Raw genomic sequence first — 17016 nt, 5'->3', positions numbered from 1 at the left:
ATGGCCAGTTCCTGCTGTGTCCCTTCCTTGCCTTAGGGGTTTTCACAGGCAAAGCACAAGCATCGGGAACTTCCTGAGCCCACAGGACAAGTGACAGTGAGGAAAGGAAGCTGATGGGGCTGGAGGGCCCCCTCCCCCCGCAAGACACGAAATGGGCAATGGGGCCATGGTTCCCCAGGGTGTAGCGGGACACTGCCTCCCCAGCCACTACACAGCTCGCGGGTTCTCTCAGCTTCCCCCACGGAGGCTTCGAGGCACAGGCGTCTCCCTCAGGGTCACAGCTCGCCCCTTCCTTCTGCAACACCCTCTCCACGCGTCCTCCAGTAGCACCCGCTCTGGAACCAGCTTCGCCTCCCTGCTCCCATGGGCGCTGGGAAAGCGATCACCAGACATTCCCAGAAGGGCTGTCTGACAAACAGGAACCTGCTCCTATGCCCATGGTAGCGCTGAAATGCCCTATCTTTGAAGGACCCGAGTCTCCCAGTCCTAGGCTCATCTATTTATTCATCCCATGGCCTCTTCTGATATTCCGTGAGTGCTTCATAAATCTCCTTTTGTCTGTCACAAATTTGCTCTGGGGGGCATGCATTTGGCGTGGTGGTTAAGACATTGCTTTTGTGGTTGGTGCTGTGGCATAGTGGGTTAAGCTGCTGCCTGCGATGCTGGTTCAAGATCCAGCTGCTCCACTTCTGATCCCAGCTCCCTAAGGAAAGCACTGGAAGATGGCCCAAGTGCTTAGGCCCCTGCATCCACATGTGAGACCTGGATGAAGCTCCAGGCTCCTGGCTTTGTCTTGGCATACATAGCTCTTGCCATTGTGACCATTTGGGGGAGTGAATTAGCAGATGGGAGACTGATCTCTCTCTCTCTGTCTCTCTGCCTCCCAAATAAGTAAATAAATAAAAATCTGCAACCAAGAACAGAAAATAGCAACCTAAATAATCAACAGGAATTATTTAATTTTTCTAGTACATCAATGATGATATTTAACAAAGCTATAGAACCTCTAATGACAAGAAAGAACATTACAGGTTGACTATCTCTTATCCAACATGCCTAGGACAGCATGTGTTTCTGAGTTTGGGGTTTTTGAATTTCGGGATATTTGTACAGACTTACCTAGCTGAGCCATCCCTAATCCAAAATGCTTCCAAATCCCAGACTTTTTGGTCACTGTCATGGTACCCATAAAGTTCTGATTCTGGAACATTTTAGATTTTGGATTTTTGGGCAAATGATGGACAATATGTATAATACACTTTAAAGGAAAATTCCAGTTATAAAACCACGTGCATGGGCCGGCGCCGCGGCTCACTAGGCTAATCCTCCGCCTAGCGGCGCCGGCACACCGGGTTCTAGTCCCGGTCGGGGCGCCGGATTCTGTCCCGGTTGCCCCTCTTCCAGGCCAGCCCTCTGCTGTGGCCAGGGAGTGCAGTGGAGGATGGCCCAGGTGCTTGGGCCCTGCACCCCATGGGGAGACCAGGAAAAGCACCTGGCTCCTGGCTCCTGCCATCAGATCAGCGCGGTGCGCCGGCCGCAGCGCGCCGGCCGCGGCGGCCATTGGAGGGTGAACCAACGGCAAAAGGAAGACCTTTCTCTCTGTCTCTCTCTATCACTGTCCACTCTGCCTGTCAAAAAAAAAAAAAAAAAAAAAAAAACCACGTGCATGATCAGATCCTAGCTTTGTAAACTCATACAAGGTTTCTTTAAAAAGTTAATGGAGGGGCTGGTGCTGGGTTAAGCCTTAGCCTTCAGTCCTGGCTGCTCTACTTCTGATCCAACTCCCTGCTAATGTACCTGGGAAAGCACCAGAAGATGGCCCAAGTCCTTGGGCCCTTGTCATGCACATAGTAGACCCAGAAGAAGCTCCTAGCTCCTAATATTGGCCTTGCACAGGCCTGGCCACTGTGGCCATTTGGGGAGTGAATCAAAAGATGGAAGAAAATCTGTCTCTCCTTTTCTCTCTGTAGCTCTACCTTTCAAATCAATCAATCAATCAATCAATCAATCTTTAAAAAAGTTAATGGAAAACACGCATTATGAAAAAAAACTATGCATGGATTTAAAAATACTCAAGGGGCCAATGCGGTGGCACAGTGGGTAAAACCACTGCCTGCAGTGCCGGCATCCCATGAGTGCTGCTTTGAATCCCGGATGCTCCACTTCCGTTCCAGCTCTCTGTTATGGCCTGGGAAAGCAGTAGAAGATGGTCCAAGTCCTTGCGCCCCTGCACCCATGTGGGAGACCTGGAAGAAGCTCCTGGCTCCTGACTTTGGATTGTAGCCATTTGGGGGAGTGAACCAGTGGATGGAAGACCTCTGTCTCTCGCTGCTCCTGCCTCTCTGTAACTCTGCCTTCAAATAAATAAATAAATATTAAAAAAATTCAAAAACTATCCTTAAGTCCATTTTCCCACAAACGTTTCAAAAGATTTAAAATATTTAAATTTATTTGAAAGGCAGAGTGACAGAGATGAGGGAGATATAGAAAGAGAGATCTTGGCCGGCGCCGTGGCTCAATGGGCTAATCCTCCGCCTTGCGGCACCGGCACACCGGGTTCTAGTCCCTGTCAGGGCGCCGGATTCTGTCCCGGTTGCCCCTCTTCCAGGCTAGCTCTCTGCTGTGGCCAGGGAGTGCAGTGGAGGATGGCCCAAGTGCTTGGGCCCTGCACCTGCATGGGAGACCAGGAGAAGCACCTGGCTCCCGGCTTTGGATCAGTGCGGTGCGCTGGCTGCAGCGTGCCGGCCACAGCGGCCATTGGAGGGTGAACCAACGGTAAAGGAAGACCTTTCTCTGTCTCTCTCTCTCTCTCACTGTCCACTCTGCCTGTCAAAAAAAAAATAATAATAATAAAAGAGAAAAAAAAAAGAAAGAGAGATCTCCCATCCAATGGTTCATTCCTCAAACGGCCACAACATCTGGGGCTGAGCCAGGCAGAAAACAAGAGCCAGAAACTCCAGCCTGGCCTCCCATATGGGTGGCAGGGCCCATCATAGGCTGCCTTCCCAGGTGCATTAGCAAGGAGCTGGATCAGAGGCGGGACAGCCGAGACTTGAACTGGTGCTCCGAGATGGGACCCAAGCAGTGGCTTAACCATTGTGCCACAATGCTGGTCCCTTCCACAAACTCTTTGAAGGACCCTCATGTGCATAAAACAAAGCTAAAGTTGAGTCTTATAGCTGAGTGGTAAGCTGTGCGTGACTGTTCTCTTTGCGTACCTGTTTTCTCAAATTTCCGCAATGAACATGTGTTATTTTTATATCAAGCAACAGATGTCACAGAAAAATAGGATCTATAACTCATAAACTGTGAGGAATACATGATGAAAAGTTTAAAAGGTAGTTTGCATTTTTAAAAAAAGATTTATTCTTTGAAAGGCAGAGTTAGAGAGAGAGGGAGAGACAGAGATTTTCCATCTTTTCATCTGCTGGTACATTCTCCAAATGGCCAAAACAGCCAGGACTGGGCTTGGTGGAAGCCAGCAGCCTGTAACTCTATACAGGTCTCCCATATGGGTGGCAGGGACTCAAGTACAGGGGCCATCTTCCGCTGCTTTCCCAGGAGTATTGGCAGGGAGCTGGATCACAAGTGGAGCAGGTGCTCATACAGGATGCTGGTATCACAGGCAGCAGGCGTAACCTGCTGTACTGAAATGCTGGCCCCACATCTGCAATTTTTTTATTGCTATTTTAAAATTTACTCAGGAAACAGGGCAGGTAGGGGAAAGAGGAGAGAGAGAGACAGAGACAGAGACACACAGAGAGAGAGAACGAGAACAGATGTATAAGAATGCAATCCAAGTTTCCCACATGGGTGGCAGGAACCCAACCTCTTGCTGCCTCCCCAGGTCTGCATTGGTAGGAATCTGGAATCTGGAGTCAGAGCTGGGAATAAGACCCAGGCATTTGGATATGGGGTGGAGGCATCTTAACCAAACGTCTAAGCCCAGAAGTCTGCGTTTTTATCAGTTCACAGCTTTATGCTACAGGTAAAACTCAGTCACTGGATAGATCCATGGGAACAAAAGCACACCTTCCTCCTCACACCAGGAAGCCAATGTATGAGCCACACCTGAATTCTCATGAGCTTGTGACAAACCTCAATGACACAGATGCCGATTCCTGATGAAGCCTGGCTTAGGGGCAGGCTCTTGGGGACACAGCTTGAAAACAGGGGCAGGAATCCCACTGGGCCTGTGGACAGCACTCAAGTACAATCCAGCTAGGGCTGAGCGCAGGAGAAAGCTTAGGGTGCATCCTACATGTCTGAAAATGCAAATGCAAGAATAAAACATGGAAGACTAATTTGACAAGTGATGCAGGTTCGGGGTTGGTGCTGTGGCGTAGTGGGCTAAGCCTCCATCAGTGGCACCAGCATCCCATATAGGCACTGGCTGGCATCCTAGCTGCCCTTCTTCTGATCCAGCTCTCTGCTGTGGCCTAGGAAAGCAGTGGAAGATGGCCCAAGTGCTTGGGCCACGTGGGAGAGCTGGAAAAAGCTCCTGGCTCCTGGCTTTGGATCTTGCTCAGCCATTGCAACCATTTGGGGAGTGAACCTGTGGATGGAAGACCTCTCTCTCTGTCTCTCCCTCTGTCTGTAACTCTGCCTCTCAAATAAATAAATAAAATCATTAAAAAGAGAAGGGATCAAGGTTCAACACCAAGAGGCTGGTTAAGTAGCTCCAGGCATATCACCACAATGGAAGGAGACAGCACCACTAAATGCTGATTTGCATGCTCACTGGCATGCAGAGATATTTACAGTATATTGTTAAGTGAAAAAGTTCTAAGTGTATAGTATTATGGATAACATTTTAATATTTACACAAATACAGTCATACATTTATAGACATTAAAATGCATGAAACATTCACAACATCTCCAAGTTTATCGGTCTTACCAATCTTTTCTATCCTAAACAATCATATATATGCTAATAAAAATGTTTAGGATATAAAAATAATCACCCTATTAACAAAATAAAATGGGGCCTTTATATATTTCAGCAAAACAAAGCAAATAATCACAGACTGATTTAAAGCAGATTTTTTTGGAAGAAGAATAAGGACAATTTTGGTCTGAGATTTGAAGGGACAATGATTTTAGAAGAGCAAGGAAGAAAGGGGGCCTTGTTCAGAGCCCCTCAGGTATGTGTGCATGTTGGGTGTGGGGATGAGAAGTGGTTCATTTATCCACAGCCAAGCCGTGGGTACACAGTGAAGCTGAACTGTACCCTCCAGGTAAGGAAACAGCCTGCAGGCGAAGCCAACCGGCACCTCGCCAGCTGCCCACGTAAATGAGTTTGGACAGGAAAACCAGCTGAGAGGCAGCTGCAGATGTCTGCTCTGGAGGGACGGGGCCCTCCCGACGTATCAACCAGGGAAATGAAATGTCAGCAGCTGTGCTGGACCGCACCGTGGAACCCGGATCAGCCGGCCCCGGCAGTGTCCAGGATTGGAGGGCGTCCATCATAAACGCGAGTTCAAGGTTTTGGAGAACCCACTGATTTGCTAAAAAGGATCAATCCCCTTTGCCCTCACCAGGAACCAGAGCCTCAATGTGCAGGGTGAGACAACGGCATTGTGGGTGGCGTCTTCGCAGGTTTGGGCAGCATCCAGTTCAAGTCCCTACTTCTGCAGATGAGGACACAGGCCCTGGGCCTCGGCCATGGTGGCCCAGCCACAGCAGCAGGACAGAAGGATGGGCCCCTTCTTCCTCTCTATTGGCTGCCAAGGGCCTCCAATCGCCACCTCCTCTTTCCTGGACTTGCACAGTCCTCTCTCCAAACTGCCCTCCCTACTGAAGGCAGGGTGATCTTGAAAAACACAGATCGGGGCTGGCACTGTGGTGTAGTGGGTAATGTCATCGCCTGCAGTGCCAGCATCCCAGTCCAGCTCTCTGCTGTGGTCTGGGAAAGCAGTAGAAGATGGTCCAAGTCCTTGGGCCGCTGCACCCACGAGGGAGACCCAGAAGAAGCTGCTGGCTCCTGGCTTCGGATCAGCACAGCTCTGGCTGTTGTGGCCAATTGGGGAGTGAACCATTGGATGGAAAACCTCTCTCTCTCTCTCATTCTCGCTCTCGCTCTGCCTCTCCTTCTCTCTGTGTGTAACTCATTCAAATAAATACATAAATAAAATTAAAAAAAGAAAAACACAGATCTAACCCTGTCACTTCCCGGTCCAGAGCACCAGGCTGAGTAGGGAGCAGCTCTGGCACTCAGCTGAGGGCCACAGCTCCTGCCCTCTCACTGACAGCTGTCCCTGCTAACAGCAGTCTCCCTTTGATCCTTCAACCGGCCACTCTTTTTTTTTTAATATTTAATTACTTATTTTATTGGAAAGGCAGAATTACAAGGAGGCAGAGAGAAAGAGACTGATATATCAGGTTCATACATATCAAGTCACCAAAGTTATCACTTTAATTTATATATTTTGGCAATTTTCAGTTTTTCTGATAAATAACACCTTTTTAGAATACTTCGTGCCTAAAATTTGCTCCCCAATTTTGGATGATTTTTTTTAAAAGATTTATTTATTTATTTGAAAGGCGGAAGTACAGAGAGGCAGAAGAAGAGAGAGAGAGAGAGAGAGAGAGAGAGAGAGAGAGAGAGAGAGAGTCTTCCATCCACTGATTCACTCCCCAAATGGCTACAACGGCTGGAGCTGGGTCGATCAAAAGCCAGGAGCTTCTTCCCAGTCTCCCAAACAGGTGCAGAGACCCAAGGACTTGGGCCATCTTCTACTGCTTTCCCAGGCCACAGCAGAGAATTAGATCAGAAGTGGAGCAGCCGGGACTTGAACCAGTGCCCATAGGGATGCTGGCAGCGCAGGCAGCAGCTTTACCTGCTATGCTACAGTGCCTGCCCCTCAGCCTGCCACTCTTTAGCAAATAATTTCCCCCATGGAACTCCTCAGTCCCCCTTTGAGTTTCCTGCTGCTACTGCCAGGACCTCACCCACAGCCTACAGTTCCTGGAAGATGTATATTATGAAAAATGAAGGCCTGGGTTTCAGATTTTTTTTTTTTTTGCACCAAAATAAATGTATCTTAATTTAATTCTCCATGAATATTTTGAAGTCACCCGGGAGGTGGCTCCTGCCTGTCCCTCCTCTCCACTACTGATCCCTGCTCTGACCCCAAGGCCCTTCCAGTGAGTTACAAGCTACGTTTCATGTGATAAACACATCCATGTCCCAGTAAATCTTCAGAGCGCTTACCGTAATTTGTCATTGTGCCCTTGTGTGTGTATGCACCAGGGTACTTCAAAATGTTCATGGGAAAAAAATGGACCTAAAAGATTATTTTGATGTCCTCCAAAATTGAAATGCATGCATATGGAGGTCTTCAAAGAGTTCATGGAAAATGTGTATTATCTGGGCTGGCGTTGTGATGTAGCGCATAAAGCCACTGTCTGCAGTGTTGGCATCCTATACGGTGCTGGTTCGTGTCTCAGATGCTCCTCTTCTGATCCAGTTCTCTGCTTATGGCCTGGGAAAGCAGTGGAAGATGGCCCAAGTCCTTGGGCCCCTGCACCCACGTGGGAGACCCGGAAGAAGCTCCTGGCTCCTGGCTTTGGATTGGCGCAGCTCCGGCCATTGCGGCCACTTGGGGAGTGAACCAGCGGATGGAAAACCTCTCTGTCTTTCCCTTGCTCTGTGACTCTGCCTCTCAAATTAAGAAAAAAAAAATGTGTACTACGATAAAACTATTAATGGGTTCTAAAAATTTGTTGTACCAAAATAAACTTATCTTTTCATTCCATTTGCCAAGACTGTTTGGAAGTCCTGTGGAATACAGACCGTGTGTAATTATTTGATCTGTGTGATCTCTTGCCAGCCTGTAAAGTGAGAATCCAGGGTTGATCTAGTTTCCAGCATCCGAGGGCCGAAGGGTCGGAGACAAAATGCCCCCAGAGACTCAGCTGCCAACATGCTCCTGTCACTTCCGCTCGGCGACATGATGGACGACCTACAGATGTTCTGAAGATGGCGTCCTTGGAGCCGCCGCAGCAGAGCAGCAAGGGGAGAGGGGCGGGGCTGGGAGCGCGCAGAGGGCCAGTGGGTGCCGGCTGCTCTGGGGCCGGAGCAGAGTCAAGGCCTGCGGCAGAGCCTGCCCTTCGGAGCAAGGCTGACAGCCCGCAGGAACGCCCCAGAGATGGAGGAGGTTATTAACGCGGCTGGCGCAGACGGCGCCGCACGGGGAGGGAACCGTCTTATTATTAACCTCAGTGTATTAATATTTGATCAGATGTCCTCATGGTGATAGATGGCAGTCACCCGTGGATGGGGAAGAGCTTCAGGGCTGCAGAAGCTTCTTCAAGGGGAAGAAGCAAGAGAGGAGGGGGCCCGGGGAGAAGGCGCTATGTCCTGGGCAGGGGTGTGCCCGGGCTACACAGCAGGTGTCCTGGGCATGGGGCCTCTCTGGCAGGTTCCCACACAGGTAACTGGCAGGCTTGTCTCTGCAGGGGCATGATGGGAAAGGGGCAGGGGATGATTTCATAATGGCCGACCTCCAAGACAATCCTACGGACTTTTTGCCCCCTTCTGACAGTGCATCCAAATGACTGGTGATGGTTACAGATGTCCATGAGTAGTGTATTTTTCCAGTATGCAAGGGCATTTCAGAAAGGTCACAGAGGAGCCAGCGAGGTGGTGCAGTAGGTTAAGCTATTGCTTGTGATGCCAGCATCCCCGTAAGAGCACCAGTTTGAGACCAGGCTGCTCAACTACTGCTTCCCTACTAATGCACCTGGGAAGGCACCAGCAGATGGCCCAAGTCCTTGGGTCCCTGCCACCCCTGTGGGATGCCCGGATGCAGTTCCTGGTTCCTGGTTTCAGCCTGGCCCAGACCTGGTAGTTGCGGCCATTTGGGAGTGAACCAGCAGAGGGAAGACCTCCCTATCTCTTAGTCTGTCTCTCCCTGTCACTCTGCCTTTTGCATAATAACTTTTTTTTTGATGCTCACAGGAAAAGGGAACTAAAAGAAAAGTTTATTTTGGTGGACAAAATTTTGCAATCCAGGCAGGTTTTTTTTTCATAACATATTTTCATGAAGGTTTTGAAGACTCCTGGAATCGTCTTTAAGCAAAACTCCAATTTACGCTTCGCAATCTGAGAAGGCAATTTAAAAGCCCCTCCTTGCTGACCCCTCCCAGGGGACTGCAGAGACACAGAGGGTCCTCGCAAGCCAATCCCTGTATCTCCAATACCTGCCTCTGATTCCTGTCCACTGGCTGCCGAGGGGCTGCCGGGCCCCGCCCACTGGGCTAAGTCCTGCTCCCTGGGGGAATCAGTTCCCCTTGACACCAAGCCCTTCCTGAGTGCCTGGGGCAGCTGGGACCAGGCGGGATGAGGGGCACAGGGGATAAGCCAGGCATCTCTCGGAGAGCCTCACGGGACGGGAAGAGGCCCACGCCACCCCTCTCTGGAGAGTTCCTGGGCAGCTAAGGAGGGCAGGCAGCGCATGGCAGGGCCTGAGGGCCAGTGCCCTGAGGCTTGCTGGAACGAATATCTGCCAGTCACAGAACTTAACTGTACGGCTGGGACAATGGTGGCCCAGCGAGAAGGTGGAGGATCCACAAGGAGGGAGCCTCAAAAATTCATGGAAAACATGGACCAAAAAGATAAGCTTATTTTGGTGAAAAAAATTTTTTGTTTTGAAATCTGTGCCTAGTTTTTTCATAATATGCGTTTTCCCTGAGCTTTTGGGACCTCCTGATGTGTGCTTTGGGGCACACGGACGCAGCCTGCTGTGCACCTGCTGCCCCGTGGTGCTCTGTGACGTGTCCTCATCCAACCTCACCGCGTGGCTGCCGCCTCACTTCTGGGGACCAAGCTACAGACATGATGCAGCAAGTGAGCTCACCTCTTTGGGAATATCTCTCGGCTCCCATGCTCAAGGAAGACCCCGGGCAGGCTACTCGAGGCTGTGCACTTGGTTTTCACAGCAGGGACTTGATGTAGTCCAATCCTAAGTTACTCATTGGGCCCATGGAGCTGGCGGAGGACTGAGAAAGAACACGCCGACTCACGACTCACGACTACAACCTCTAAGACGCCTGTGTGCAGTGAGCAGTTGTAAATCACTCAGCAGGTGGGCTGTGTGTGTGCAGCCAAGGGGGAGTGGGGAGGAGGGAGGGGGAGGGGAGAGAGGGAGAGGGAGGGGGACTCCTGCCTGGGCTTTCTCTTTCCCCAGCTGCTTTCTGTTCTTCCACACCCAGCTCTCCCAGGGCCACACCTGCCTCTAAGCAGTGTCACACCCACCCTGGAGGATGTGCCCAGGTGCAGGCAGGCAGAGATCTCCCTGGGGAGGGGGGACGGTGGCTACAGGGCAGCATCCCAGCTGGTAATCTCCCTGCAGACTGCAACGCCTCGCCCGTCATCCAGACGGCCACATGTGTTTCTGCGTGGGTCCCGGTGTGCCAAGGTGAAACGGGAGACAGGCTCTGAGCAGGCAGCTTCCTATGGAAACTGGAAACTGCTCAGGGCGGGGTAGGGGAGGGGCAGGGATGTGGGCTTTCAGCTGCTCCCCTCCTTCTCATCCCTCAAAGCAAGTCCAAAAAGTGAGAAGGCGCCAGAGGCAGCCATCAAATCAGAAGCGAATGGTCCCTGGTGCTGGCAGGTGCCCCAGGGCTACCCACTCCTGGGTAGCTGACAGAGCAGCTCCAGTCTGCTCGGGGAGCTGCAGGGGAAAAGATTCCTGCAGGCCCCTGACCCTCGCCTTGGCATTGCCAGGGTCACATCTACCTCCTTACAGGAGCCTTCAGCGATGTTTTCTTCCCCGCTCCCTTTTGCTTCTGTCTGACAGGTATCAAACTCCTTTGTTCCGGAGAGAGGTCTGGGTTTTCTGTGCTCGGCAGGGTAACCAGACGGCTTGTGTCTTTAGGCCTCGGGGGCTGGGATGCTCTGAAAGGCAGGACAGGGAGTTTCTCCAGAAAGGACCAGACCCAGTGAGGTGCTCTAACCACAGGTTACTAAGTGCAGATGGACCCACGGGGGAGGGCTCCCGATGTGGCCCATCAGCCTTCATCCTCTGGGCCTCCCATGGTCAGCTGGCGGATGGCCAGGACACAGCTAGACCCTGGACAGGCTGCCCCCATGCAAAAACAGCTGTGGGAACGGGGCTTCCTTCCCATGAGCCTAAGATCTGGGCGTAGATGTGGAGCACGGAATTAACTCAGTTTCCCTAGTCCTTGGGTTTCTCTTGTTTATCTAGCTTTTCTCCGCAAAGGAGAGCGCGGGTGATGATTGGAGCACTGAGCGCGTGATCTCCAATGTCTGAAGTTAGGAGAAGAGAAAGTACCTACGGGAAATGTTCTTAGTACAGTCCAGGACCCCCCAGGGGTACCAAAAACCCATGGTGGCTCAAGGTCACTGTGTAGTATGGTATAGTATTTGCATACAACCTATGCACACGCTCCCACGAGCCTCATCTCCAGAGGACTTACAATACCTACTACCAGGGAAAGATCGGATTCACAGCGTATGTCCTAGGCAAGCGTTTGTTCACACGGCTCAGAGGCTTTTGTTTCCACTAATATTTCCCCTCCCCGCAGGGTTGAGTCCATGGATAAGGAACTCTCAGAAACAGAGGGGCTGTATCTTCTTTGATTGTAATGAACTTGGGAAAGCACTATGATTCTATCTTATAAAACAGGAAGCTGGGGTTGGCACTGTGGTGTAGCAGGAAAAGCCACCGCCTGCAGTGCCGGCATTCCATATGGGCGCCGTTTCAAGTCCTGGCTGCTCTTCTTCTGATCCAGCTCTCTGCTGTGGCCTGGGAAAGCAGTAGAAGATGGCCCAGGTCCTTAGGCCCCTTCACCCACGTGGGAAACCTGCAAGAAGCTCCTGGCTCCTGGCTTTGGATTGGCGCAGCTCTGGCCATTGCAGCCAATTACGGAGTGAATCTGGATGGAAGATCTCTCTCTCTCTCTCTGCCTCTCCTTTCTCTAACTCTGAGTTTCAAATAAATAAATAAATAAATCTTTAAAAAAATTGCACCACAATAAAAGTATCTCTTCCTTCATTTCTCATGCGTTTCTGAAGTACCTCATGTACCCACTCAGCAAACTGCCTCCGTTGTGCAAGAGACAGGGCTGGATGCCCGCCTGCCTCAGGTTCCTGTGACAGGGAAGCTCTAGAGCAGGCTGAAAGACGGATCCAAGGCAGAGTCCACTTCCTGAGGCTCCTCGGGAAGGGCTAACCCCTACCCAGGCTGCTAAGGTGTCCCCAGAGACAGCACTGAAGGGAAAACATGTCAAGGAGTGAAGACTGGGGCAGACTGACCCGCTCCCTCTCTCTGCTCTACCCACTGGGCGGAGTGCATCCAATTGGCCACTCTACTCTGGACCTGTCCATAGCTTTAGCTTCTGGCACAGGCCACGCCAAGTGGACTCCCAAGGGGAGAAAGGCACGAAACTGCATAGGTTGTTAGTAAAAGTCTTGAAAGGGCCTCAGACTCCTGTGTTGACTTGTTGAGTCATCCAGGTGCAGGGGTGTTACTCCACCCTCTGGGACATGCCCCGTCCCTGGGGTGCTTTCAAATCCTGGGTGGGTGAGATGCCCACCCCTGGTGAAGAGGGGTTTTCTGAGCACAGCCACGGTCAGTGACAGCTCTTTCCAGATCATCCTAAAACTGGCCGTTAGGTGTCTTGTGTGGATGTCTCTGAGGCTTATCTCCTGAGCCCATGTCCAGCAGCACGTCAGACCTGCCTACCTGCCCGTCAGCTCACACCCCCCTTCCACCCCAGCCCAAGGGCTGCCTCCTCCAGGAACTATTCCGACTGTCCTTGTGTCGCCTCCTTTGGCTCTCTCATTGCTATTTGATTTATGTGCCTTGCCCACAGTTCTTCTCTGATTCTACTCATGCTAATTAATTGTGAACATAGTTCATTCTCCCCTAATAGATTATGAACTCCTTAGAGACAGGTACTAATATTGAATTCATCTCTGTGGTTCCCCTCTCTCCTTTCATGTCTGGCCAGGGATTTAGCTTTAAACTTAGTGGGAGAACAATGAAGAATTGTTAAGATGGAATTTACCTTGGTTTCTTAAATTAGGGTATCTGTGAAACAGATCAATGAGTCTCTCCATTGAGGACAGGCCCCACCCCATGCCATCCTTCAGCAAGCTTTATGGAATATGGTACCCACCCTTCTTCACCTGTATCATGAAGGTCACTGATGCCGAATCCAGCCAGGAGAGGGGGAGGGAGGGGGAGAGAGAGAGAGAGAGAGAGAGAGAGAGAGAGAGAGAGAGGCCAGACCAACAAAGCCAAGCATCCAAATGGAGTCTCTCCATTGCAACAGGGAAGACAAGGCACTGCGACCTTTTTATTCCTTTTCTGGGATGAAAAGTCTAGACATTCCTGAGGTGAAAGGTCAGAAGGCCTCACCGGGCCTAGGCCCTACCCATGTCTCAAGGTCTTCCAGGGAGGAGAGGATGAAGACAGAGCAAATGACCATGGACTTCAGATGGGGCGCGAGAGTGTGGGGGTGGCGGGGGGCGACCACTCCAGAATGTGCTGTGGGGAAAAGTGCCCTCTGACACAGGAGGTGATGGGGACATTCAGCAACGGTGGACACCGGTCCCATCGGGGCTGGTGACAGGCGGAGCAGGGAAGGAATCCAGCCCCTTCTCCCTGAGGCACAAACATCAGCTACAGGACTTAAACTCCCTTTGCTGGCCCAAGTTCCAGGAGGCAAGAGCCTCCGCTAGAGGTTGAAGATATTATCTCTCCATCTCTGTCTCTCTCTCTCTCTCTCTCACACACACACACACAGTGAGAGAGATCCATTACTGGCTTGCTAATTAAAAACCCAGTCCCAGTTGGAGGAGGAGAGTCCCCCTCCACACAGTCCTCCTTTAACAGGCAGTGTGGGGAGATCTTTCCCTTCTGTTTCCCATCAAGTCACTCTCCTTTGGGCATCGCAGACAGGACTATACCAAGCCCCTCTCCAGACCTCGGCAGGAAGTCCGGGCGCACAGTGAGGCCCCGCACACCTGTGCCCAGCTGTGCCGCCCGTCAGCCACCCAGCTGTGGGACTTTGATGTCTGACTTTGGCCACAGGGCACACGAGACAGAGGGGCAGGGCAGGGCCCACCTGCTTCTCAGAGGCACCTGGGGGACACAGGAATTGGGGAGGGGGTGCCTGGGGCAGAGGCACACACAGCCCTGTCCCTGGCTAGGGGCCAGCCTCTCTGAGTCAGGGGCACCCTCTCCATCACAGCCATGCACAGACTCCCCATAGCCCACGTGGGACTCGCCAGAGGGGGGAGGGGCGTGTGAACGCTCCCCCGACCCCACAGGCGCCCAACAGTACCTGCCAAGGTCTTGATCCGGGACCTCTCGAAGAGCCTGGCCGAGCTGTTGTCATTATCCAGTTCGTCGTCCGGGGCGTCCCAGCGGGCATTGACCCGGCTGTACGGCGGCTGGTTGCCCACGTTCTCAAACTCCGTGGCCGATGTCATGTCAGCAGGCTCCTCTCAGCAGCGACGCCTGCCTCAGTCCTCATGGAAGGGTCCCTGGGGGACAGCGACACAGTCAGAGGGGCAGCTCCCGACCCCTCGCGCCGCCTCGGGGGAACTCAGCCCGGGGGCGGCCACCAGCGTCGGACGCCGGCGTGCGCAGCACAGAGCCATGTCATCTGCGAGGCATGCCTCCCGCCCGGGCGCTCTGGGTCGTTGGTTATAAAATAGTGCAGCTGTAGCCGCAGCGGCGGCGGTGGCGGCAGCCCCAGGAGCTGCGGTGGCGGGGACGGGGACGGAGAGCTGTGGGCAGTGAGGGTGTGGGCGGCCAGCAGGTGGCGCCCTCGGTCGCCGTCAGCCGCTTGCTCCGGAGCCAGGGGCTGGGGAGGGGCAGCCCCTACTTAGTGGACTGGGGCTAGACCCTGCCTGGGGTGGGGGCGCCAGGGTCAGGCAAGGAGAGGGGGTAAGTTAGAAGTGGGCCGAGTCCCACTCCAAGGTGAGTCAGTGGGAGACGCGGACAGGAGCGCCAGGCAGCCACGGAGGCACCAGCACCCCAGACAGCAGCACTGGGGACAGCCAGTCGATACCAGCTTTCGCAGCGGCTGAGATTCAGAAATCTTCACTCTGTTTTTGCCTTCTCTGAAGTGGTACCGGTCGCAGGAGGGCCCACGCCACCCAGGGCAGCTGCTGTCCCATCCAGGCCACCTGCACCATGGTGGTAAAGGAAGCCAGCAGGTGATGGCGCTGTGGGCCCGGTGTCCGTGCAACACAGCTGGGGTATCATCAGACGCACCGAGTCCTCACTCCGGCCTCTTGTATCAGGTTCAATCACTCACCCATTCATTCATTCACAAGTAATTCAAACACGCACCAAGCCCTGGAGAGGTGGCCGGCACAGTGCTGGGCAACTATGAGTAAGACAAGAAGGGCTGCGTCCTTAGGAGCTTATATCCTAGAAAGAGAGAATTAAGCACGCAACTACCAGGAAAGGTGCTGTGTGCCAGGACTGGGAGGGAACCGAGTGTGCTTGGAGACTCCGAGCAGGCGCTGGGTGCTGGGAGAAGGAAGGTTAAGCTGATTCCTAAAGGAAGCTTGGAAGGACCCGTGCAGGGACAGATGGAAAGGGACAACTGTCCAGACTGCACAGAGAGCAGGTGCACAGTCCTAAAGGTGAAAAAGAGCAGGACAAGATGGAGGAGCCTTAAGAAGTGACTAGAGTTGTGGGCATTGGGCCTGAGGGTTAAGATGCCCACGTCCCTCTGGACTCCCTGGGTTCAAATCCCAGCTCTGCTCTTGCTGAGTCCAACTTCCGCTAAATCACACCCTGGGAGGCTCAAGTGCTTGGGCCCCTGCACCCACATGGGAGACCTGGATGGAGCTCCTGGCTTCAGCGCCAGCCCTGCCCTGGCTGTTGTAGCTAGTGGGAGTGTGAACCAGTGGCTGAGAGTTCTGCCTGTCTCTGTCTCCCTCTGAATCTCTGCTTCCCAAGTAAATGAAATTTCTAAAAAAGAAGACGAGGCAGGGGGAGGCTGGGCGCGGTGCTGAGTGCCCTGGGCCCTTGGGAATCGGCTCCTCCCTCTACTGTGCCTGCCGCTCAAGTGTTTCCACCAGGAGCGTGCGTAAGGGACTCCAAGATGAAGTCTGCGAGAGGAAACAGGGCCAGGGCCTTCCCACCCAAGAGAGCTTTGAGCAGACGAGTGTCGACACCTCGGGGGCTGAGGCGGGAACCACACACACATACACACACACACACATGGGCTCCCATCCAGCAGGCCCGCATCCGCCACTGCAGGCCTCCAACACACACCCACCGCAGCCAGCACACGCAGGGGCCACGCGCACACCGGTCCCCGCCTGCTCACAGGGCTGCGGCTGTCACTGAGTCACTTAGCCTTTCTTCCCCCAACCTGATTAATCAATCCCACCACATCCCTTTGAGGTAAGACAGGAGCCAGAACGATGCACTTTAATTGCACAAGAGGGATAAAATAAAACCCAAGACCACAGACAGGACGGGGCCTCCCCAAGGTCATCCTGCTGTGGCCAGGAGCGAAGGCCAGACTGCAGCCCTGTGTGCCCCCATCCACTGGATGGGTTTTAGGGGAGCAGGTGGGGAACATGAGGGTGGACGTGGGGCACTCCCCAGCTGTCAGGGCTGGGCCGGGGAGGGGAAGGTTCATGGTGGGAAACCAGGCATCACCCTGGATTCTGCACGCCCAACAGAGCCAGGACTGCGCCCCCAGACTGCTCTTGTCCCTCAGAGCAACCTGTCTTCCTCCACAGGCAGACACATGCTTCCAAGGGTTGAGATTTCCCATTCAATTGCTCCACAAAGAGCTGGGAAGGAGTCTTACTCCCCACGCCTGGCCCCCTCCCTCAAGGGGAATGAATGGTCACTGGCTCCCAGCTCTGAGCCACAGTGAACTGGGCAGGCTGACCACAGTCCACCCTGAGTGGTCAGTCTTGGGAAGCGAGGTGAGCTCAGGCCCAGGGCACGGGCAGTAACCAGAGCCTGGCTCTCTCTCTTCGTCCTGGGCTATATTTAAGACTAGC

The 17016-nt window shown here is 53.0% G+C and overlaps 1 protein-coding gene across 2 annotated transcripts in view; it reads right to left on the bottom strand.

Moving 5' to 3' along the window:
- Positions 1–17016, bottom strand: part of SPTB (spectrin beta, erythrocytic) — a 145225-nt gene that overhangs the window by 67610 nt on the left and 60599 nt on the right. For both annotated transcript variants that reach the window (XM_051838741.2, XM_051838742.2), the window contains exon 2: positions 14319–14520. In XM_051838741.2, coding sequence (XP_051694701.2) covers positions 14319–14466 — 148 coding nt within the window. In that variant the 5' untranslated portion in view covers positions 14467–14520. The remainder of the gene's footprint in view (positions 1–14318; positions 14521–17016) is intronic.

Source organism: Oryctolagus cuniculus, chromosome 20 (genome assembly GCF_964237555.1).
Source record: "Oryctolagus cuniculus chromosome 20, mOryCun1.1, whole genome shotgun sequence".
In the NCBI taxonomy this organism is placed as follows: domain Eukaryota; kingdom Metazoa; phylum Chordata; class Mammalia; order Lagomorpha; family Leporidae; genus Oryctolagus; species Oryctolagus cuniculus.
This window is presented reverse-complemented; position numbering and strand designations above follow the sequence as displayed.